Source organism: Mytilus galloprovincialis, chromosome 7 (assembly GCF_965363235.1).
Source record: "Mytilus galloprovincialis chromosome 7, xbMytGall1.hap1.1, whole genome shotgun sequence".
Classification (NCBI taxonomy): Eukaryota; Metazoa; Mollusca; class Bivalvia; order Mytilida; family Mytilidae; genus Mytilus; species Mytilus galloprovincialis.
This window is the reverse complement of record NC_134844.1, coordinates 24,211,411-24,235,225: the sequence shown is the minus strand read 5'-3', so window position 1 is coordinate 24,235,225 and position 23,815 is coordinate 24,211,411. Positions and strand designations below refer to the sequence as shown.

At 31.5% G+C, this 23,815-nt stretch overlaps 1 protein-coding gene across 1 annotated transcript in view; it reads right to left on the bottom strand.

Moving 5' to 3' along the window:
* LOC143084161 (uncharacterized) overlaps positions 1 to 23,815 on the bottom strand; it is a 48,124-nt gene that overhangs the window by 3,704 nt on the left and 20,605 nt on the right. The window contains exons 18-51 of the mRNA XM_076260567.1: positions 23,242 to 23,418; positions 22,696 to 22,854; positions 22,197 to 22,339; positions 21,944 to 22,014; positions 20,806 to 20,972; positions 20,148 to 20,314; positions 19,357 to 19,540; positions 18,709 to 18,870; positions 18,120 to 18,296; positions 17,429 to 17,576; positions 17,040 to 17,123; positions 16,716 to 16,867; positions 16,077 to 16,215; positions 15,416 to 15,625; positions 14,974 to 15,040; positions 14,586 to 14,749; positions 13,735 to 13,862; positions 13,245 to 13,386; positions 12,461 to 12,721; positions 11,621 to 11,663; positions 10,941 to 11,092; positions 8,684 to 8,775; positions 8,251 to 8,296; positions 7,821 to 8,069; positions 7,233 to 7,287; positions 6,450 to 6,619; positions 6,023 to 6,196; positions 5,285 to 5,497; positions 4,582 to 4,627; positions 4,148 to 4,311; positions 3,264 to 3,437; positions 2,528 to 2,737; positions 780 to 822; positions 334 to 494 (exon numbers count right to left, since the gene is read on the bottom strand). Of these exons, the coding sequence (XP_076116682.1) occupies positions 334 to 494; positions 780 to 822; positions 2,528 to 2,737; positions 3,264 to 3,437; positions 4,148 to 4,311; positions 4,582 to 4,627; positions 5,285 to 5,497; positions 6,023 to 6,196; positions 6,450 to 6,619; positions 7,233 to 7,287; positions 7,821 to 8,069; positions 8,251 to 8,296; positions 8,684 to 8,775; positions 10,941 to 11,092; positions 11,621 to 11,663; positions 12,461 to 12,721; positions 13,245 to 13,386; positions 13,735 to 13,862; positions 14,586 to 14,749; positions 14,974 to 15,040; positions 15,416 to 15,625; positions 16,077 to 16,215; positions 16,716 to 16,867; positions 17,040 to 17,123; positions 17,429 to 17,576; positions 18,120 to 18,296; positions 18,709 to 18,870; positions 19,357 to 19,540; positions 20,148 to 20,314; positions 20,806 to 20,972; positions 21,944 to 22,014; positions 22,197 to 22,339; positions 22,696 to 22,854; positions 23,242 to 23,418 (4,894 nt within the window). The remainder of the gene's footprint in view (positions 1 to 333; positions 495 to 779; positions 823 to 2,527; positions 2,738 to 3,263; positions 3,438 to 4,147; positions 4,312 to 4,581; positions 4,628 to 5,284; positions 5,498 to 6,022; positions 6,197 to 6,449; positions 6,620 to 7,232; positions 7,288 to 7,820; positions 8,070 to 8,250; positions 8,297 to 8,683; positions 8,776 to 10,940; positions 11,093 to 11,620; positions 11,664 to 12,460; positions 12,722 to 13,244; positions 13,387 to 13,734; positions 13,863 to 14,585; positions 14,750 to 14,973; positions 15,041 to 15,415; positions 15,626 to 16,076; positions 16,216 to 16,715; positions 16,868 to 17,039; positions 17,124 to 17,428; positions 17,577 to 18,119; positions 18,297 to 18,708; positions 18,871 to 19,356; positions 19,541 to 20,147; positions 20,315 to 20,805; positions 20,973 to 21,943; positions 22,015 to 22,196; positions 22,340 to 22,695; positions 22,855 to 23,241; positions 23,419 to 23,815) is intronic.

Genomic DNA, 23,815 nt, shown 5'->3' with positions numbered 1-23,815 from the left:
CTCAAACTTAAGATAGATTTTTAACATATTTACAGGCTATTTTCTACCCAACTTACAAAGCCCTGTGATGATGCAATAACACAGATTTGCAATCAATGCAAAAGTTTCAGGTTTCTAGATTTCACTTTAGCTCATACCTACCAAAGTTTATTCCCTTGCTGTATTTCTACACTTTAACCTAGTCTTCACTTAACAGTAAAATAAATTAAGATTTTTTTTTTTAAATGAAAGCCTTAAATTTTTCAAGTAAAAAATACTTTTTTCATTTTAAAAAACATGTCAATGACACACTTAAGTTTATTACTACACATCTTAAAGCTGTATCAAGTATACCTGTTATACTGAAATTCATATTCATATCACAGAATGGTTGTGGTATCAACTGTTTGGTAAACAATGGAAGCTTGGTAGCACATTTATCCTTCTCAAGACAAATACTGAACTCTAAGTCTACAATGAATTTCTTCTGTTCTGACAACTTGTTAATTTTGTACCTACAAGTTAATAAAATAAAATTTAAACAAAGTAAGTCCTGTCTAAAAGATTTAAAGTTAAATTTATGTTCATTAGTTGGATCTTTGATACAATTATGGAAATTCAAGAATGACTATGCTGTATGGGCTTTGCTCATTGTTGAAGCCACTTAAAAGCCCTATGTTGATCTGCTGAAATTTACAAAACATTCACATTTGATCAGCAATATATTAAAATAATTTGTTATGAAATAAGATAACAAAATGTACAGGACACACATTGATGTTTTAAGACTGATCACTTACTTGATCCTGATAACTTCTTGCAATCTTTCTTCTTTTTCTTCACCTAAAGAACATTCATTATTAAGCATTTAATGGTCATGTATTTTTATCACATTGCATATACAAAGAGATTAAACTCAGTATAAAACAAGTGAAACTGTGAGCAGTACCTCACTGATGATTCCCCTGCCGAAATATTTCGGTAAACAGGAAGTTGTTGAGTGATGAATCTGAAAACGCATCACACAGTATAACTTACTTATATAAACCCTGAAACCAAATTTTCGAAATCCTTGTATTGTTGTTCCTCAGAAAAATGTGACGAAAATTTTCAACTTTGCTATCATGTGTAAAATGTTACAAGTGTTCGGTCAAGAGGAAGTTGCTAAGTGATGTATCATAAAATGCATCACACGGTATAACTGACCTATATAAACCTTGAAAACAAATTTCAGATATCCCTGCTTAGCAGTTTCTGAGAAAAATGTGACTAAACGTTCAACTTCGCTATCATGTGAAATATAATACAAGTGATCGGTAAACAAAGTTGTTGAGTGATGAATCTGAAAACACATAACACGGTATAGTTGACTTTTACAAACCCTCAAACCAAATTTCAGAAATCCTTGTAACATAGTTCCTGAGAAAAATGTGACAAAAATATTCATGCGACGGACGGACTGATGGATGGATGGACTGACATATGGATGGATAGACAGAGGTAAAACAGTATATCCCCACTTTTTTTAAGCTGGGGTATAACTATATTAGAACAATATACACAAAGTCATAAAAGAAATGTCTGAATCAAATGTCAAAAGTTACAATATATGTTGCAGATTCTGAAAAGTTTCAAGCTCTTTTACGTTTGATGAAAATCTGATGACTAAAAATTAAATTTAAAGTTACAAAATGTATTGCCAATATCTTTTTCTGAGTGACAAGCTCCTACAAAAGTATTTTTTCAAAGACATGACTCTTGAATGTGACCTTTATATATTTGAAATTCCATTTGCTCACAGCACAGGAAAATTCAGGATCATAAGTTGCAGATACTGTGTGTTCATTATAATTTATGGGTTACCAATTGTCTTTGATACTGTGACTTAAGGTTCTCTAAGAATTCAAATGTTATTCAAAAGACACATTTTCTATTGGTTTACATGCAGACATTAAAAACACAATAAAATTCAAATATCCATGTGGAGAACATACTATTTATCCTCAATCCATGAAAATTTGTAATCCCCCCCCCCCCCCAAAAAAAAAACAGAACCTAAAAATTAAGCAAAATCTGTATTCAATAGTCAGTAATATCATTCGGAATAAAGTATCTTTACCTCATGTATAAATGTAACAAAAAAAACAAACAATATACTGAGTACAATACTCACCCCAGTTATAATGAAAGAAAGGTAACTCAAAGGTAAATTTCTCTTTCCCTCCTTTGATGACATAATTAGAGGTATCTATATACAGGTAAATATTGAGTGACAACTCCAAAGAGTACAATACTCACCCCAGTTATAATGGAAGAAAGGTAACTCAAAGGTAAATTTCTCTTTCCCTCCTTTGATGACATAATTAGAGGTATCTATATACAGGTAAATATTGAGTGACAACTCCAAAGAGTACAATACTCACCCCAGTTATAATGGAAGAAAGGTAACTCAAAGGTAAATTTCTCTTTCCCTCCTTTGATGACATAATTAGAGGTATCTATATACAGGTAAATATTGAGTGACAACTCCAAAGAGTACAATACTCACCCCAGTTATAATGGAAGAAAGGTAACTCAAAGGTAAATTTCTCTATCCCTCCTTTGATGACATAATTACAGGTATCAATATACAGGTAAATATTGAGTGACAGATCCAGGTAGTCAAAGTGATAACAACAGTCTATGCCTGTACAGTAGTCTGGGACGTAACATGTTAAAGCTGAGGGTAAATCGGGTAATGATAATGGCTTGGGACATTCTATAAACAAAATCATAACAAACTATAAACATAAAAACAAATACAATTGTAAACCTTAAATAAAATAATACCAAATAGTCACCTTTAATAAAAAAAAAAATAATACCAAATAGTCACCTTTAATAAAAAAAAAATAATAATACCAAATAGTCAACTTTAATAATAATAAGAAAAAAAAGACTATTGTTCCATAGTTAAAAAACCAAAAAATAAAAAAAATTCGCAAACTCAATTTTTTGAAAAACTTACAAAAATATTCAATGAAAACAAGACAGCTGTTTATAGAAAGAACACATTTTCTCGTTTGGATTGTTTTACATATGTCATTTTGGAGCCTTTTATAGCTGACTAAGCAGTATAGGTTTTGCTCATTGTTGAAGGTTGTATTGTGACATATAGTTGTTAATTTATGAGTCATTTGGTCTCTTGTTGAGTGTTGTCTCATTGTCAATCATACCACATCTTCTTATTTTTAAAATCAGTATATGTTCCTAGTACAAGCACTGACTGTCCCATGCATACGTACCACTTTTCCATCCCTTTACTGCAGGAGAATACATCTCTGACTGAAGGTCACATGAGGGTTTCTTTAACATGACATCAAGTCCTAGCTGTTGTAACAGTATCTTGACAAATTTCCCCTGTAACTGCCCTGCGATCTCTGCTCCAACCTGACTTGCCCAATCAGTCAAAGAAAAGTCTGAAAAAATCAAATAAACAACAAGTTACAATTTATGGAGGCAGAGGCAAATAAGTAATTTCAAGTATTCATAAAACTGTATGTTACTTTGTGAGCAGGTATCAACAAAACCCATGTCATTTAATTTAATATCTGTAAAAGAAGTTCATGTTGCAGCCATGGTATGATTACATGGCATTTTGGATTGTCAATAACATCTAAAAAATTTAAGTCATCAGTAAAAGTATGTGGCAAAATATTGATAAATTGCAAAAACTCTTTTTTCATGGTTTGGTGGGCTTGGCCTAAATATTGGCTTCAATAATCAAAGAATAATCAGAAAACCCTAATTTTAAGTCCTTTATTGAGCTTTCTGATATTTCAATTAAAAGCTTGAAGAAATTACTAATTCAGAAAAAATTTCAATAGCGCAACAAAATGAATTCTGAAAAACAATGTCCACAGTCTCAAAAGCTGCCCTATTCCCATTTGCATCTGATACGTATACAAAGACTGACAAAATATACAGAACTTATAGCATGATTTGTAAGTAAGAAGTATCTTAGTATTGCAGCTTTTAATTTCTTTTTATCTTGATATATTTCATGTGATTTTGTAAATTAAATGTCCAACATCTTGTTTTGGTATATGTCATTTTTTCTTCTCCTTTTTCAATTATTAATTGAACTAGACACTTATTCTTAAAAGTAACATTTGTTGATAGTTCTTACTTTTGAGACTCATGGTGGCCTCCATGTCACACATTGGCTGAGGTACTTCCGTTCCCTGGAATATTGCTTCATCAACTTCACATGGCTTCCCTTCTTCCAGACATGTCTTTACATTTAAATCTATCACAAACTTTTTCTGTTCTGGAGGTTTCTTTATGGTAAACCTGAAATAAATAATACAACAAAATAATATGATTTTCAGCAGGTTGGAACCAATCGTCCTGTAAATGAAACCTTATTTTCATCACATTTGTTCCTAATTTCTTTTGAGTAAAATATATCACTTATTATTATCTTAAAATCAGTCAGACATTTTTCTTAAAAAACCATTGAAGTTATTCAAAAGATTTTGTGCTTGCTTTGTTGTTTGCTTTGGTTTCACTACTGGAACTCATTTTCAAAGAATTGAAGCTCTATACAACTGAAGTACTTACTCAAGCTGTATTACTCCATCTGCTAGAGAAATCTTCTCCTTCTTCCCTAAAATATAAGAACATTACAATGTCTTAAAGTCTATTACTTTTTGATAATGACTCAATATAGAATACTTAAGACTATGTGGTATAATTGCCAATGGGACAACCTTCCACCAGAGACCAAATGACATAGATGCATTTTCAGGTCAAGATATTGCCTCCAATATCAATCATATTTTGTAAAAATCTATTCAGGTCATTTATAGAATTGGTTACATCATTGTAAGGTCTGTTTTTATCCTTTATGTCCAAATTGAATTTTCCTTTCAGTTTTCTTAGTTTTCCCCTTTGGTAAAACTTAATGAATTGTTTATTCTTAAACTTTCTTATATTCTTAGTATGCTTGCATTGCATTCATTATACATCAAACATTTATCAATCAACTGCATGTAATATAACATGGGATACATGTTAGCAATTATTTCATAACTTTTAGCTTTTAATAAATCTTACTTCAATAATGTTGTCAGCACTTCATAAGTATTGTCAAGGTATATATAGCCATCTTTAAATAAGATCTTAACTTTTAAACATGAAAATTACTGAAATGGTAGAGCTTACAAAAGTTCATTTAATTCATCTGCTTTTTTAGCTGTTAAAAATGAAGGAAATCTACATAGTTGATCCCATATCTAAATTCAACCTGCAAATCTTTACTTACCCCATTCATATTCAAATAGAGAGAATGTGTTGTTGATTGTATTGATACCAAAACTGAGTGTATACTGACAGGGATCCAGTAAGAAGAATGGATGGAGTGTCAGTCCGAGGTACGGTATCTCTACACAACATTCTATACCAGTACAGGTCTCTGTAAAGTGACAACTCATCATCTCCTCTATGTTTGGTAGGTTAAAGATACTCAGGGGACATTCTGAAATTATAACATTAACATAAATATATTAATAATCATTATTAAGAGCATTTGTTCCATTTGTAATATTACAAAGAAACTTGTATTTCATGACAATAGACAACTCTTTGTTTGGCAGGTTAAAGATACCAAGGGGATATTCTGAAAATATAACAGTATAATAATGTCTGTGGACAATATTCTATATGAAATTTTGGCAATATACCAAGTCAGAAATATGACAGTTCTTGTCGATTCGTTTTTGATGCGTTTTGTTATTTGATTTTGCCATGTGATTATGGACTTTCCCAATTGATCTTCCTCTAAGTTCAGTATTTTTGTGATTTTACTTTTTTCCATGGGGGACAATATCTTCTGTTACAATAACCTATTATATGTCTTTGCTGTAAGGCCTTTAACAATGAGAAAACACATAATATATAGTCTGCAATAAAGAGTAATTTTATTTGATTCTTCATTCGTTTACACTGAATAATTTTTTTTTTAAATGTGGTTTTTTTTGGTAAATATAAAACAGCTCCCTACCATTGTTCCATCCTTGTACAGCCGGACTGTATGGTGGTCTTCTCTTGTCACACTTTGGTCCACTGAAGAATTCTTCCAAGCCCAATCTTTCTAGGATAAACTGAACAGCTCCTTCTTTCAGTCCTGCTTTTAATTCTAAACCAAAATCTTTTGCTATTTCTGAGACCGAAAAGTCTAAAAATTAAGAACAATGTTTTAGTGAATAAATACAATTAAGCCATTTAACCGTTACTTAATTCCTGCTTGCATGATCCCTATAGTCTCAATTGAGGTTCATGCATCTGATATTTTACCATGACAAAGGTAGAATACCTGATTATTCAAACTTATTGTTCTCCTATACATTTAACATTCTCAATAAAAACAAAATGTTTTAAAATATTATCAACATAAACTTTTCTCTTTCTCATAATAACTAAAATCTCACTCTTCATCATATCTGTAAAGTTTTTAGAACATGCTGGTATTTCCTGGTGTTGCAGCATATGTAGTCCATGCTCTGGTATACAGAATGGGTCATCACCCAGGGGGAAACAAATGGTAATCTTTACATCTACGATAAATCCTTGACCATCACCCATCTTGTCTATGGAATAACTAAAAAAACAAAAAAATGGTCAGTTGATTTTCAATCCTAATAACTATAGAGTTATACAAATTTTTATTGATCTATCATGACAAGAACATCTTTTATTGTTTTTTATTGATAAAAAGGAGGATGGTTTAAACTAACAAAGTCTCATTCAGCAATCACAATTTTAACAAGCTGGCTAGTTTTTGTATACATTTATTGAGTTTTTTAGGGCAGAGAGGGTTTTTCCAGTAGGAAAATATTTTTGGCAGCCTATCTTTGTTAGTTCATACATTTTTCAACTCATCCAGATTAAGGTATAAGACAACTGGCTATAGTTGAAAACTTTATTTCGACCTCATAATGCCTTTCTATATATTGTGTTGAATTGTTGTCATCTTGATATTTTCTGGTTCTCAGCAGTACTTTTAGAGGAGTAGAATTTGATTTATTTTCCAACCAGATCCTATGCTAGACATTATTCCATTGCTGCATCCCTTGTATTTGTAACGTCAGTGAGGTTTTGGATAAAGTAGAATTTTGAGAATGGAATTAGAACTCTCACTTCAGAGAAAAGAAATGCCTGATATATAGACTGCGATTTAAATAACAAGTTTGTTCATCGAACTATAAACTTACTTAATGGTGATAGGAGGCTTGTCCCCTTTTCCAATAGTCAAGACGTCTGGTGTACCTGAGAAAAGGTGTAAGAAATTCAAATTGTTGTCAAAAGTCTAGAATACATACCATTAAAGCAAAAATACTGAAAGCAGAAGGAAAAGTTTCACAGCTGACAAACTTGGAAATGAGCAAATCTTCTTTACTCAAAAAAGAAATGGCATTCTGAAAAGTAAGCAATCCACCACAAAATAGAGTTATAATTACTGACATTTTAATTTGAAAAGTTAATTACATCTCACAATTTTTTTTTAATTTTTTTTTGTATACAATAAATTTTTAGATAAAACAGTCATATCCCATCTAAACTGGAAATAATTTTAACTACATCTATTTCAAAATATCATTTAAGCTTAAAAAGTATGAGTGCTGTATAATTTTCATAAAACTCAATGACCTGATAAAAGGACATAACAATATTCAGTGGAAATGTATATTTTACAATTTATTTCATGCCAAAATGTAAATTGGTCATTTATCATTGATAAAATTAGCAACAACAATAATATCTAACTGGATGCTGAATCATGCACATATACAAGTACTTACCCCAATCATAGTTCAACAATACAGTTTTATGTTGGAAAGGTCCAAACTTAATGTCAATATCAAAATCACATGGGCTCATCTTAAACCAGAATGGTATGTTGTACGACACATGGAAATCACCGAACGGTAACTTAAATGATAGGTCCAGACCACAATTAAGTCCAAAACAATTCTGTGGCATCTCACATCTCAACATGTTCCTGATGGCCGCTGGGAGGTACTTCTGGGGATTGATGTCCACTGGACAGTCTGGTCAGAAAAAATCATTGCATAAATTTAAAAGATTTATAATTTTCATCAGTGGTGGTAAAATATTACATTGTATGAAAGGTAAAGTCAAATAGTAAGACAAATTTATGTATATAATATGGTTTTGATAAAAATACGAAATTGTGGAGCTTCAAGTCTGAATGCAGCATTCAATATTTACCTTTAGGTCCCTCTGGAATACTGAAATGTATCTTTTTAAAGGTTGTCTGAAAGTAGAAAATAAATGTAATTCACATTAATATTTGAATCAACAGATTTTCATGGATAAAGGTAAAATTGTATTTCAGTGGATACTTAGTTTTCAACCAAAATCTACAAATAAGCTACAAGCTAGAAAAATTGAATTTCATTGAACACTTAATTTGTAGTTGTCCTTTTCCCTCAAAATCCCTGTTTAGTAATGATTCAGCTGTTCATCAGATGCTAAATTTGTCTATACTTCATCAAACAATGATTTGAAATGCTGGTATAATTTTGACAATGATTTTGGACATTGGTCTCTGATGATATGTTGACATGTACTACAATGTTCAATTCTTCTTCATGATATGTTTTCTTACCAAAAAAATAAGCCATACAATTTATTATTTTACCTCAAGTCCCATCTCTTTTATAACTAAATCAAATGCCTGTCCAGTAAGCTTTCCACCAAGTGCAGTCAGGAAACCAGCAAAAGAACCACCTCCTGTGTTGAACAAAATATTTGTAATATATTCAAGCTATATAAAACCAATTTTTTATTTCAATCCACAAAAAAATTTGATGAAAGGTAGATTTTGTTCTTCTTATGAACATAAGATTGTGATATTTACATGTGATATTTTAAAAAGAGTTTGAAAAGGATATATGAACATTTATTTCAATGTATGAAAAAAATGGTGAAAATAATAATTGGAAGGAGAGGGTGAGAAGCTAAAAATGTGTGTATTTTTTAAAATACCTAAAATGAAAAGCAACAATTATTTTATGAAGTTTGACTCAAATTGATAAAAAAAAAAAGCATGTCTCATGAACTATCTTTTGAAAGTTAAAATCACCCATTAACAGCTACCAGTTAGTCTTCAGATGTGAACAGAAAATTTCTATGTTTCACAACTGATCTTGGTAGCTCCTTGGATCAATTAAAGCTTTGAATATTACAATTGGGCCACTAGTACTTCTATGATAAATAGAATATAAACTAGATGTGTCAAAGTGACACGAATGGCCCCATCTCAAAAAGTTGAAAAATCTGCAGTTTCAATAACACATGTGGACACAAACATGATAGTTGTCTCAAATAAGCTCAAAGCTGGAGGCGTATACGAAAAATGGTTAAAAATTGACTATAAAGGGCAATAACTCCTAAAGGGGTCAACTGACCATTTCAGTCATTTTGACTTATTTGTAAATCTTACTTTGCTGAACATTATTGCTGTTTATAATTTATCTCTATCTATAATAATATTCAAGATAATAACCAAAAAGAGCAAAATTTCCTTAAAATTACTAATTCAGGGCCAGCAACCAAACAACGGGTTGTCCGATTCATCTGAAAATTTCAGGGCAGATAGATCTTGAACTGATAAACAATTTTACCCCATGTCAGATTTGCTCTAAATGCTTTGGGTTTTGAGTTATAAGCCAAAAACTGCATTTTACCCCATGTTCAATTTTTAGCCATGGCGGCCATCTTGGTTTGATGGCAGGGTCACCGGACACATTTTGCAAACTACTAACCCAAAAGATGATTGTGGCCAAGTTTGGATTAATTTGGCCCAGTAATTTCAGAGGAGAAGATTTTTGTAAAATATTACTAAGATTTACGAAAAATGGTTAAAAATTGACTATAAAGGGCAATAACTCCTACAGGGGTCAACTGACCATTTCAGTCATGTTGACTTATTTGTAAATCTTACTTTGCTGAACATTATTGCTGCTTACTGTTTATCTCTATCTATAATAATATTCAAGATAATAACCAAAAAAAGCAAAATTTCCTTAAAATTACTAATTCAGGGGCAGCAACCCAACAACGGGTTATCTGATTCATCTGAAAATTTCAGGGCAGATAGATCTTCACCTGTTTAACAATTCTACTCATGTCGGATTTGCTCTAAATGCTTTGGTTTTGACTTATAAGCCAAAAACTGCATTTTACCCCTATGTTCTATTTTTAGCCATGGCGGCCATCTTGGATGGTTGGCCGGGTCACCGGACACATTTTTTAAACTAGATACCCAAATGATGATTGTGGCCAAGTTTGGTTTAATTTGGCCCAGTAGTTTCAGAGGAGAAGATTTTTGTAAAAGTTACGACGATGGTCGACGACGGACGACGATGAACGACGGACGACGGACGATGGATGCCAAGTGATGAGAAAAGCTCACTTGGCCTTTTAGGCCAGGTGAGCTAAAAAAGGTCCATATATAACTGATTTTCAAAAATTTATCAAAGTCCAAATCCCGAAATCACAGCGAAAGTTAGCAGAATGGAATGAAACTTAAACTTGATCTGTAACTCATCATGGTTAACTCACATACCAAAAATCAGCCCAATATCTGAAGGCGTTTAGAAAAAAACTCTGTATAATAGTTTGTTGCGGAATAATGGAATGATGGAATTACGGAATGATAGAATGACGAACAAGGGTAAAACTATATGGCACCGACAACTTCGTTGCGGGGCCATAAAAACTATACCTGGTAGTGTAAAGTTTTCATTACAGATTGGTACGAGATTACCTGGTAGTGTAAAGTTTTCATTACAGATTGGTATGAGATTACCCTGGTAGTGTAAAGTTTTCATTACAGATTGGTATGAGATTACCTGGTAGTGTAAAGTTTTCATTATAGATTGGTATGAGATTACCTGGTAGTGTAAAGTTTTCATTACAGATTGGTATTGGTATTTCCTGCTTCGTCAGTAAGTATTGATCAATCAATGGTTTTTCACCAACGACAATCTTCAATCCAAAGTCTATAATAAACATCTTTCTGTCATCATCCTTATCTATATTCAATCTAAAATCAAAATATCAAGGATTGTAAAACTTTGAATTTTTCGAAAAACTAAGGATTTTCTAATCCCAGGCATAGATTACCTTAGCCGTATTTGGCACAACTTTTTGGAATTTTGGATCCTCAATGCTCTTCAACTTTGTACTTGTTTGGCTTTATAAATATTTTGATACTAGCGTCACTGATGAGTCTTATGTAGACGAAACGCACGTCTGGCGTACTAAATTATAATCCTGGTACCTTTGATAACTATTTACTGCTACACTGCTATTTCAATCCATTTCATTACAAAATACAAAACAATATCCCCTTAAATTAATTCTCCTTTTCGAAACTGAATAGAAAGTGCCATTGCATATAGATTGCAAAATACAGATCAGGTTTAAAAAGTATCATTTTTTCATCTTACTTGAATTCAACTACTCATGTAAGCACATGGTACAGAGATATTTTTATTAATTAAATTTGTTTTCTGTTGTTATGTGTCGCTTAATACCAAACTAGGGAGTATGAAAAAAATCTTTTACTTACTTGATCTGAATATCTTTAGATATTGGAATATTTCTTTCTGTGCCTAAAATACAAGATAAGCACTATAATTTGAATTTTATACATACATTTGAAAAAATATGCAAACAAGAGGATGTAAAATGACAGCAAACCATTTTTTTACTTATTTGAAAGTGTTTATAATTGTTTTCCCTTTAAAGGGCCATAATGCCTGAACAGTAAAAGTAAAACTTGTCAATAAAGAACTTGACCTCCAATTATTCAACAGTGAAAAACATATAAAATATAAAAAGAGTTGACTGGACAGTTTATAAGTTATTAAAAGGAAACGACACATTAAGAGTCTGATTATTATCATTTTTTTAAATTATTATTTACCTTATTTTGATTTGAAAACTAGCAATGCTAAAATTAGCAAAAGTTTATGATGATGGATAGCTGTTTAATGTCATGTGGCAAATAAAAAGTTTATTCAGGATGAGAACATGTCAATGTGATATGAATATGAACCCTGTTTTGAACTACACTGAAATGCTGAGCCGGAATTTCTACATGCTTATTCAAGAAAAAGACATATAACTTTATATGAACACAATATTCTAATTTTTTTATTCTGAAATGCCACATGCTTAGCAGAAAAACAACACATTTCTGAAGTCTTTGGTTTGATCTGGCTGGGAATGAAATCCAGAACGTCAAACACTCAAGGCAAGCACATTGCCAGGAGAGCACAGAAGCAATTCTCATAGAAAAAGAAAATTTCAATATCAATGAAGTTGCTTAACTTCCGATTAAAGCACATTTAAGTCAATGTTTTTGATATTTCTTTAGTTGATACAATCATCACTTTAAACAACCTACCCCAATCATAACTAATCAAAACCAGTGTCTCCTTCCAGCCTTCAAATCCAAATGATAGGATAAATTTACAAAAGTCCACATCAATAAAGGCTCTGAAGGCTTTTGTATAGGCTGGAATGTTTGCTCCAAGGTCTATGGAGAAGTCTGTACAAGCATCAATCCTTAGACAGTTAGATGACACGGAATAGTATAAATGGTCCTTCAGAAACTCATTTGTAATCTCTGGTAAAAGGTTATGGTCCTTTCCAAATAACTTGCAACCTGAAAATGCAACAAACATTTATAAATTATCACAGTTTTACCAGTTTTCATAGAAATCTATGCCACAAATGTTACTTTACAAACGGATAAAATTTCTAAAGTGTTACTAGTAATTTCACTTTTTTTTACTTTTTGTGTCATGGTTTTCATTCCTGTTTTGATAATTGAAGGATTCATGGTAATATAAACATACCTAGGAATTATCATTGCTGTTCACAAACTTGACCACAGACAGCTTTGTTCTTGTAATATAGTCTGTATTATTTTATGTTTCTATGCTTTACTCTAGCGTCAAGAGCTGTTTTAATTTTGAACCATATGTGAAATATGTAAAAACATATATTTTCAAAGTTTCATGTTTCAAAGTACTGAATTTCCGCAAAATTTTATTCTGAGAATTTTTTTATTTTATTGCTAAGAAGTGATAACACAAAGGATTCTACAGATTTATTGATAAACTTTAATGGCATACAGTATAATAAGAAAAAGTGTAGAAATATGGTTTTATGATCTAGGATCTTACGTCTGTCATCATCCTCCAGACGTTGTATTCTTTCATCATCTGTTCCAGTTACCACAAGTCCACGTTGTTTTAATTCCTCTGTCAGCTGGCCTTTTGTCATTTTACCTGGTCTGGGACATGGTCCAGTGGATAGAAGAAGGTTCTATGCAAAATTTTGTAATAGTTCATTCTTCATAAATAATAATTCATTCTTTATAAATATATTTATAACAAGTCCAGAGCTACGTTTAAATATATTTTTCAAATAGTCCTTTCAAAAATGACATAAGAAGTCTTTACAAGGTTTTACACACATTTTCAACATTTTTTGGAGAGTGGGGGTTGTTATTAGAAACTTTTAATGTATATTTAATTTCAAATTATTTGTTATTATTATCTGTATAGTACAGTCAATGACAGTATTTAAAGACACTATCTCCAGGATTTAAAATCTGAAAACTTTAATATCCACAACCAAAGCAAAATTCAATACAATACAATAAAATCATACCTTTGGTAGTCCTAGAGCATTGAGGATTTCCCCGGCAGCAGCCTGAGTTATTTGTTTAGCAGCTGATTTTCCAGCATTTTTCAGCCTCTCTAACACTGCCTCCTTACTGAAGAACTTTGACCAATCAACTACAATCAAATAAGAAATAAAAGTAAGTAAGTTAGTCAATAAACAAGAATGTGTCCATAGTACATGGATGCCCACTCCCTCAATCATTTTCTATGTTCAGTGGAATGTGAAATTGGGTCAAAAATCTCATGTGGCATGTAAATTAGAAAGATCATGTTATAGGGAACAGGTGTACTAAGTTTCAAGTTGATTGGATTTCAACTTCATCAAAAACTACCTTGACGAAAAAATTTAACCTGAAGTGGGACAGACTAAAGGACACACAGACCAGAAAACATAATGCCCATAAATGGGGGATAAAAACTAGAATTATAATTTGTTTGCAGTTGCAAAAATTAATGCACATTCATATTGAGGATAAATTGACAATAACTCAGACTAATCCAAATGGTTCCGACAGTAAAATGGGTAGGTACATTGTTTGTTACTTGATCAACTCCACAACCTAAACATTTCTTCAAATTGCCCTGATGAAGCCTGCCTTGCAGACCAAACATGTAGACCATAGCAAATAAAATTGCAGACCATTTGAAGTGTTGTTGTCAATTTGGAGTATCATTTTAATGTTGCATTCATTTGCATAATTTGACAACCCTGCATACCAAGGTATCGACTTCAGGGACTCTATCGAAATGATTCACACAGGCGTTGGTTCACCACATGGAGTTTAATTTCTTGATATTGTTCATTAAAACTTTGAAGATAAATCAAAATAGACATACTTTTTGGCCATTCAAATGAACCATCTGGATGACAAATTGGTAGAGGTAGAATAGCATCCTTCAGTAGATCTACATACACTACACAGTTAGATGTATCACTCTGGTCACAGAAACCTAAACCTACATTTGCAAACGCTTCCGAGTCGGTTTTCTGAATCTCTAATCTGGAAATATCAAACAAATATATAGTGAAAACCGATAATGATTCTTATTTATGTTAATATATCTTAGAAAATAAAATCTTAAATCTACAAACATGGTATAAAAAGATTATACGTAAATGTCCAAAATGTTAGAGAAATGAGTTCATCAGAAAAGCTCTCACATATCCAGTCCTTTGTCAACTTTTTCAAATAACACTATAAACAAATCTTAGCAGCATAAGTACCTAAGAATGATTTCTATTCCTCCAAGGATATTCATTTTGATTCCACTTCTAATATCTTTCTTCAGTCCTGCAATAAACAAAAATAATGTAATCAAAAAATATGTCTCTGTCAGGCACGTGGTTAACACGTGACACAGAATTGAACAATTTTTATAAAGATGTTTATCCAAGATGATTTGCTTGTGCAAACAAAAAACTAATGGATATTCAACAAACAAAGATCCAAACTGATAAATTCCTTTATTGTTTTTATGACTTATACCCTACACTCCCCCATTGTACAGAACAGTCCATTAAAAACTTGACACTGGTGTCAGTAATTTCAATCATTAAAGCTGACAAGTGTCTTCAAGGTGTGGAGAACATAACATGACAACTACCACATGTCTTCATGTGTGTGTACCTCATTGACCAACACTAACAAATGTCACCTTATACTTACCATCAATGTGTATATCCAACTTTATACTATTGTGCCAATCATCAATACCATAATGGAATTCCATCTGACAAGGATCAAACCTGGCATAGGCCTTGACTGTGTGTAAGAACATGAATAGTTTGACATTTATACAACATTCCACTCCCATACACATAGGGTCAAAGGTACAGACAAGGTTCTCAGGCATGGTGAAGGATAACAAGGGACATTCTGGAAATATATAATAGAATATTTAAATATGCAATAGATTGATTGATTGATTGGTTGGTATTTAAGGCCACATTAACACTATTGGCTATGTCTTGGATGTCAGTTTTTATTTGTGAAGGATGCTAGAGAACTGTCAACATTTGGCAAATAAAAGCTGATATAATGGAAGGTGAAATCAAAGATGTTAGTTAATCCAAACAACTCTTCTAATGGAAAAGCTCAAAAAACATTTTATCAATCTTTTTCACAAAATTAAAACAACATGAAATAATTCATCAATTTTTAGTAACATCTTTAATACAATTTAATAACACATTTGTGCATGGTTGCTACTACACATTTAAAAATCCTGTTAAGATAGTTTAACTTATAAGCAAAACTATTTTGATTTCCTTCAAAGACATGAATGTTGTTTGTCTAATGTTAATTGTACACAGATATTTCTACATACGATTGTCAGCCTGTGTAAGACGTTTAATCATCTGATCTCTGGTACCAGTAAAAGGTTTGCCTCTCTCCATAAGCTCCTGAACAAGTTGGTCATCTGTAGCTTGTGCTGGGTTGAAACATGGTTTGTTGTCAATTATTTTCTAAAAAGATTGGTACTTTGGTAAAATTTATTTTCTAAACATTTATGACATTTGATATTTAGTTGCTTTTCACTATTTGCCTAAAGTTAAGCATATTTTTAAATACTTCAGATAATCAAAGAAAATAAAAATAAAGCACCCCCTTTTCCTCAAATAAATTAACAACCAAAAAAAGCTGGCTCTGTTGTGGAATCGGGAGGATGCCTAGGACTAGAGCCTCTAGTCTCTGCAACTCTGCATTAGTTTTTTGGCTCACTGCCTATGCTTATAATAGGGCACTTTTGGGAAAAAGTCTTCAAGATATTTTAACTTGTGTCTTTTTAATGAAAAACAATTTTCCCCTTTATAACAAGAATTTTGACTACATACTATAATTTTACATCAACCTTGAAATCATTTGATTATTTAATCTATGACATTTCTTCAACTTATAAATGACTTGTTGTTTTCAAGCTTATGTTTATTATTTCTAGTAACATGTCAATATTTTAAAGTCTTACCTTTATTGTTTTCATTACATCAGCCATTTTATTCATGCTGTCTGTCATTTTAAGTTTATGTAGAAAGTTTATAATGGTTCCCATCTTTAATCTCTTTATTGAGAATTTCTTGAAGAAAGTGTTGGCTTTGTGTAGTAGTGTCATAAAAGGGTCTGTGAATGCAAGAATACATAGATTAATATCTGCCGTTTTCACTTGGAAAACAACATACGTTATAATTTGGATCTTTTGAAATAAACTCTATTCTATAAAAATTTCGCAAACACAAAAAAAATCATTTAGATTAAAAAGTAACATACACAAAAAGTTATTGTGTGCCCTTACTTTTTTTGTCACTTCCTCCAAACAATGATCTTTTCTTTCTGACCCCTGAACTCTCAAACTTGTTGTACATTCCACCAGGATCACCTACAAATACACAATTTTCAAATTTTTAATCTTACTTTAATTTTGTTATAAAATGGCATACACCGATAAAATCCAAACCAATCCTAAATTCTTTTTTTTAAATGAAATTAACAAGCTGACCAGATGTCAATCGGCCAAAATGAAATCTTTGTTCAATTTGCTTTTATGTAATGACAACAGCATGTGACCTTGTAAATGTATGGAAAATCATCTATAAATACGATTAAATTTGTTATTTTACAAATTACAACTGATGAAATAAATTCGATTGTGTTTTACAATATCAAGCTTCATTATACACTTACTTTTAATGGATGAAACATCTGAGCCTGGATTATCAGAAGAACTTAAATCAGAAGGCTGATCTACTGTACTGGTTATCTCTGGACTGGTGTCTTCAGCAGGATCTTCTTCTCCCAAACATAATATACACCCTTCTGCTATTGTTTCAAACTGAAATAATAGATCAATGTATCTATGGGACCATCTAGTAAATATGCAAGAGTCAATGTACTATGATCTACTATGCATTCATCAATGTTTCCATTTATAAAGAGACATAGCTCAAGAAGGGTGAAAATGCAGCCAACCAAATTGAGCTTGATCTATATAAGTAGGTGACAAGGAAGTACAAAATATTTGGTTGATGCAAATTGAAGTAAGGGTGCTGAAATGGCAAATTTAGCAATTTTTCCATTTACAAAGGGACATAACTTCAGATTGGCGAAAGTGAGCCTACCCAAATATGAACTTCATCTATGTTTGGTGGTAATAACATTTGGTTGATATTAACTAAAGTTACAGAAAGGAAACAACTTTCTAGATGTATTTACTGACAGACCTACTTAATACTTTTTAGTAAATACAAACTATGTATATAGAAATGTTTTATTATCTGACAGTAATCTTTATACTTAATACATGCAAGATATTGATTTGGGATAGTGTTTAAGCATCAGGCTGTTGAGGCTAGTATAATTTTAACAAGAATCTTACCTTCCACACCAGTTTATAATCATCACATTTTTGATCCCATACTGGTACAGAGAATGGTCTGCCTTCAAAGAACCTTGTAGGATCTATAAATCCTTCTTCTCCCTTCTCAAAGGCCACATGTATATGATTCATACAGCCTGAATGTGTAGCCGTTCCAATCTTTACACCAGCTGATACCTTTAAAAGTATTTTCGAAGAAATGTTCATTTTTCAAAAGGTTATATTTGTAAATATCAATCAAAAGAATGAGACATCAATCCAACAAGGCAAATAAAAACATCAAAAAGATATCTAGACGTTAACATACAGTATTCAACAGTAAGAGATTGTCTTTCATCCTTTTTACATGCATCACTAAGGACAAGGAAAATAAAATTGCTGTGAAAAGTGCAACTCGACATACCTTGTTTGTTTACCTAAAAAAAGTCTATTCTAAAGAAATTATTAGCACTTCAGGAAGTTAATTATGACAATAATATAGGACTCCACATATACTCAGCGTTAAAATAAATTGAACAAAAAAAGAATTCCTACCTACAAATATTTAAAAAAAAAAAAAATCATATGTGTATATATATACATCACTTACCAGCTTTCCTTTGTCATTCTCATCACTGGGATGATCAACACCTTCTGGATGGATGTTGGTAATGTAAATGTTGACATCTTGAAGAGAACCACCAGTTGCTTTAATGACAACTTCATCATCTCTATTGGTCCTTGTTATGTATCCTGGGAAAGGGGCTACAATCTGTGGAAAGAAGCATTTTATAAGTGTTTATAGAAAAACCTTTACACTTTTAAGATGACAATATAATTTATGTTTAACCTAAATTTCCATTTATTTAGCAATTATCAATGAAAATTAACAAACATTTTTTTACGGCTATGCTATCAGTTGTCTAGATATCTTGCTCATCATTTACACTCTTTATGTGTCTTTTTGGATAAAGAGTGACACATGTTTTTATGCATTTGAAAATAAATTCAAAGTATTGGTAGACAGGATGAAGGAGGTGTCTGACAGATCAGAAAAGTGTTCATATATCAAAAGTCATAACTGTCAAGTAGCTGATCAAATATAAAGTTTTTGTTGAGACGTACATTAGAAAAGTGTGAGAAATATTTGTTCAGACAGCCAAACTGAGAAGGTGAATGCATTATAGGCCCACATTTTAGAGGGAATATAATAACATCTGAATAAAGAGAACAAACATCTTTTTAAATTTAAACTTACATCTTCATGATAATCAATCTCTAAATCAACTCCTTTCGACCAGTACTCTGATCCTCTATTTTTCTTAGAAGGATAGAACCCTTCACCACTACAACCATTCCCACTAAGTCTTGTATCCCTAGGAAACTCTTTGTGAGCCCTTGGACCAAATAGTCTGTCAATGATGGACCTAGCAAATTGGTACCTGCAATGAAAATCACAAAATGTATGTTATATTATTATTATGGGTATTTGTATAAATATGTCCAAAACAAATATCATTCCACAACCTCTTAAAACCCATTTCTAATTGCTCAATATCAAATTTTCAAAGTTGCATCAAAACATTTTACAGCAAATGCAATAGGCAAACCTAAATTTTCATAATTTTCAAATTTTTGTGAAGTGCTGACCAAAGTACATTTTGCATGAATTGCATTAGTGCTGCATTCTAAGAATGTACGCACAGACAAGGCTTTTACAACCCTACTTAATTACTAAAAAAAGCATTCAATACTTAAATTAACATTTTAGCTACATATAAAAAAGAAGATGTGGTGTGATGGCCAATGAGACAACTAACTGTCCACAAGAGACCAAAATGACACAGAAATTAACAACTATAGGTCACCGTACGGCCTTCAACAATGAGCAAAGCCCATACCGTTTTGCTATGATCATGAAAACACAATTTCTATCCAGTTTTTCTTTTATTTACTAACTGTACTTAATTGTGGAAGCTCCTGTCATGATGAATGAAACTTCCTTTTAATGTTATCATATTGGATTTGAATTCTGGGTAATTAACTTACCCTTCTTTGAGTATGTCATAAGCTTTCTTGACGTTTTTGATTGTTCCAAACACAGTATTATACAGCTTAAGGAATGGGTCTATAAATCCTATCAGTGGTTGGAATGGTTCTAACAGATCATGTACTAGCTTAGTGATATTTTGGGTGATTTCTTTTCTCAGTGCAGTCTAAAAATATAGTAAACAAACTTAGTAAGAGCAGTAATTTTAACTACAAATACCTATATTCAACGTTTAAAACAAAATTAAATAAAAGTTCTTTAGATTGTGTAAAATGAGAAAGTAGATAAAAAAAATTTCATAACACTTTACCAAAATTACCAAAATATATTTAAATCCTTTAAAATCAGTTTCTTTGCTGATATGACAATGTCCCTCCATACTTCCTTAAGCTTTTATGGCAGAAAATTGTGGTCAAGTTCTATACCAGTTTGGTTTCTTTTAAAACTTTGACCACAATGACATGCATACAAACATGTAGTTATATTGTATTGTGCGATTCAATAAAATTGTTGCTTGCCCTCAGCTAGGTATCCTAACTGTTTTTTTTTGTCTATTTATTTTTGATGAACGTGTACTGATTCATTAGGAATACAATGCTGGTTCTCTTTCTTTACAAGTTGTTTTGCTAAACTAATTGCTGGCACAAAGTAACTTACAGTGGATAGTCTCCCTTTAGTAAATGCAGCAATGTTATCAACGTCTTCTTGTATCTCTTCCTTGACCCAGTCTCCACTGTGATGGGCTATAGCATCAAAGGCAGCCTTGGACATTCCTTTCACAATCTCAAACTGGTGTGGGATGTCAAACCAGTATGGTTTATCGTCTACAAAAATACAGAAATTGTAAAAGTATAATATACTTTTTTTTTCTGTCACAGTACTCCATAAATTGTGATTTAAAAAAATATTTGTTATTACATTGTATTCAATGAAATACTTGTTATTACATTGTATTCAATGAAATACTTGTTATTACATTGTATTCAATGAAATACTTGTTATTACATTGTATTCAATGAAATATTTGTAATAACATAATTTGTATTCAGCACTCACTTAAAATATTTTGGTTTTTAGAAAAAAAAGTCTGTATAACTGTGATTTTCAAAATTTTATCCAAGTCAAAAGCTCGAAATTACAGCAAAAATTAACCGAGCGAAACGAAACTTAAACTTGATCTATAACTCATCATGGGTAATTTACTTATCAAAAATCAGCCCAATATCTGAAAGTGTTTAGAAAAAAGTCTGTATAACTGTGATTTTTAACAATTTATCGAAGTCCAAAGCCCGTAATTTCGGTAAAAATTAGCGGAGGGGAATGAAACTTAAACTTGATCTGTAAGTCATCATGGTTAACTCACATACCAAAAATCAGCCCATTATCTAAAAGTCAATAGAAAAAACTCCATATAATGGCTTGTTGCGGAATGACGGAATGACAGAATTACAGATTTACAAAATTACAGAATTTTTGACAAGGGTAAAACTATACGGCACAGACAACTTCATTGCGGGGCCATAAAAATATCTTTTACACATCAGAACAATAAAATAGTTTGGGTAGGTAGCTATTTTCTGGGTAGTTAGGACAATCAAACATAAAAAATGTCATGACTTCAATTGTTTTTTTCTATTCAAGTTGACTCAATATTCAATGATTTTTAAAAAGATTTTATTAAACAGGATGTTATAAAGGATGAATTTCTCACATATGAAGGATATTTATCCCTGTTTGACTAATAAATGTATTCATGTTTTGACATACAATGGCTAACCCTCTGTATCCTTCCTACCTTTAAGGAAGAAACATGCTTCTCTTGTCTTGTTTACTGCATCAATCAGAGACATTACAGATGTGTAGATCCTACAAAATAATAAATCTTAAATTTTTCAAACAGAACAGTACCAATTAAACAATATTGACACATTGCATTAATAAAAACAATGTAATAATTTCTGAATTTAAAGTAAGTCAGGAATATATAAATCAATTTATTAACAACCAAGTAATTGATTAAACAAATTAAATAAACATTTTACACTTACGTCAATGCTCCTTTGCCTATTTGAGTGATAGCGGTTTTAGGATCTTTAATCATGATACTAAAGGCATGTATCACCTCTTTGATGGCCTCATACACATCTGTGGCACTCTTTGGTATTATCACTGTTATTGTCTCTTCTAGAGTCTAAAATATACATTATAGATATTATCTATTTAGTAAAAGATAAATCTTATGTTTTCAATATGAATTTTAAAAATGCAGGGCTGATTAGTTCATTTTTTTTTTATCCATACTGGAATTATACTGAATTATTTTGAAGACATTTTCCCCATATTTTTTACTTCACAGAAATATAAAATGAAAGATTGAATATCTTAAACTGGAAACTTTTTGAAAGTACCAAACAGATTATTTTTTTCATTTCTATAAACAAAAATATTGGATATATCAGAGCTAGTACCAATTGTCATGGTGGCCTTAGTTTTCGATAGGCTACTAAATATCCCCAAAACTGATATCAACTGAAGAATGATATTTACATTATAAAATGTCATGACATCTGACTTGATATCGTTGAACAGCTTTGTAACATGCATCACTAATCTTTTTACTGGTCGAATAAAGGGAGGTAAATCTCTTTCATCAATTCTTCCAAGGGCCTTTATCACCTCTATAGCTGTTTCTCTCAGCTTCACTACCTGAAATTGGAAAATAATTAAACATAATATCTAAAAATAAATGACAATTTAAGTTTTTTTCTTCAATAACTTTTTATTTATTTAGAATTGATCTATCATCAATAACAAGCAAACACACAGTGAAACTATAGCTATGACATTTTCTATGAATGTAACAACATTGAAAAAGAAGTCTGATTAGACCAGTACTTTATTCTTTATAATCTGATTTTCCTTTAATCTTTATTGTTTGCCTTTTCTCATGTATATAAGACTATTCTTTAATAACTTTTTTTTATGATTTTTTTATGTTTTCACAGTAATTAACTAATACACTTGGTGATTGCACCTTTTGACAAAATCTCTAGTTTTTTTATATCAACATAATCAAAAGTATCCAATACACACTGTTTTAGGTAGATCCTCTAGAGCATCGACAAAGTCTGTAATCATTTTTTTAAATGACAATTTTCCAGAGATGATCTGTTTAAACAGATCGATTCCATCTTTTATCCCTCCCACAATTCCTTTTATGGCACCGTCAAATCCTTTTGCCATGTTGCCAACTTTCTTCATTTCATTTTCCTACAAAATATCACGCATGTTTTGTCATTAAAAGTTCTCACTTACTTTTTTTCTACTTAAAAAGGTTAAATTAATAACCTCAAAATATTTTACAAATATTCAAATCCATAGTATGTACTCTGCTTTTGGCAACTTATTGTAAGTTAAACAAGAATGTGTCCATAGTTCGCACTTTCATTTTCTATGTTCAGTGGACCATGAAATTGGGATGAAAACTTTAATTTGGCATTAAAATTAGAAAGTTCATATCATAGAGAACATGTATACTAAGTTTCAAGTTGATTGGACTACCAACGTCATCAAAAACTACCTCGACTAAAAACATTAAACTGAAGCGTTACTACCATTCTGGACCAACCACCCACTTGCCCAGCATCACCATACTATAATTCAATTT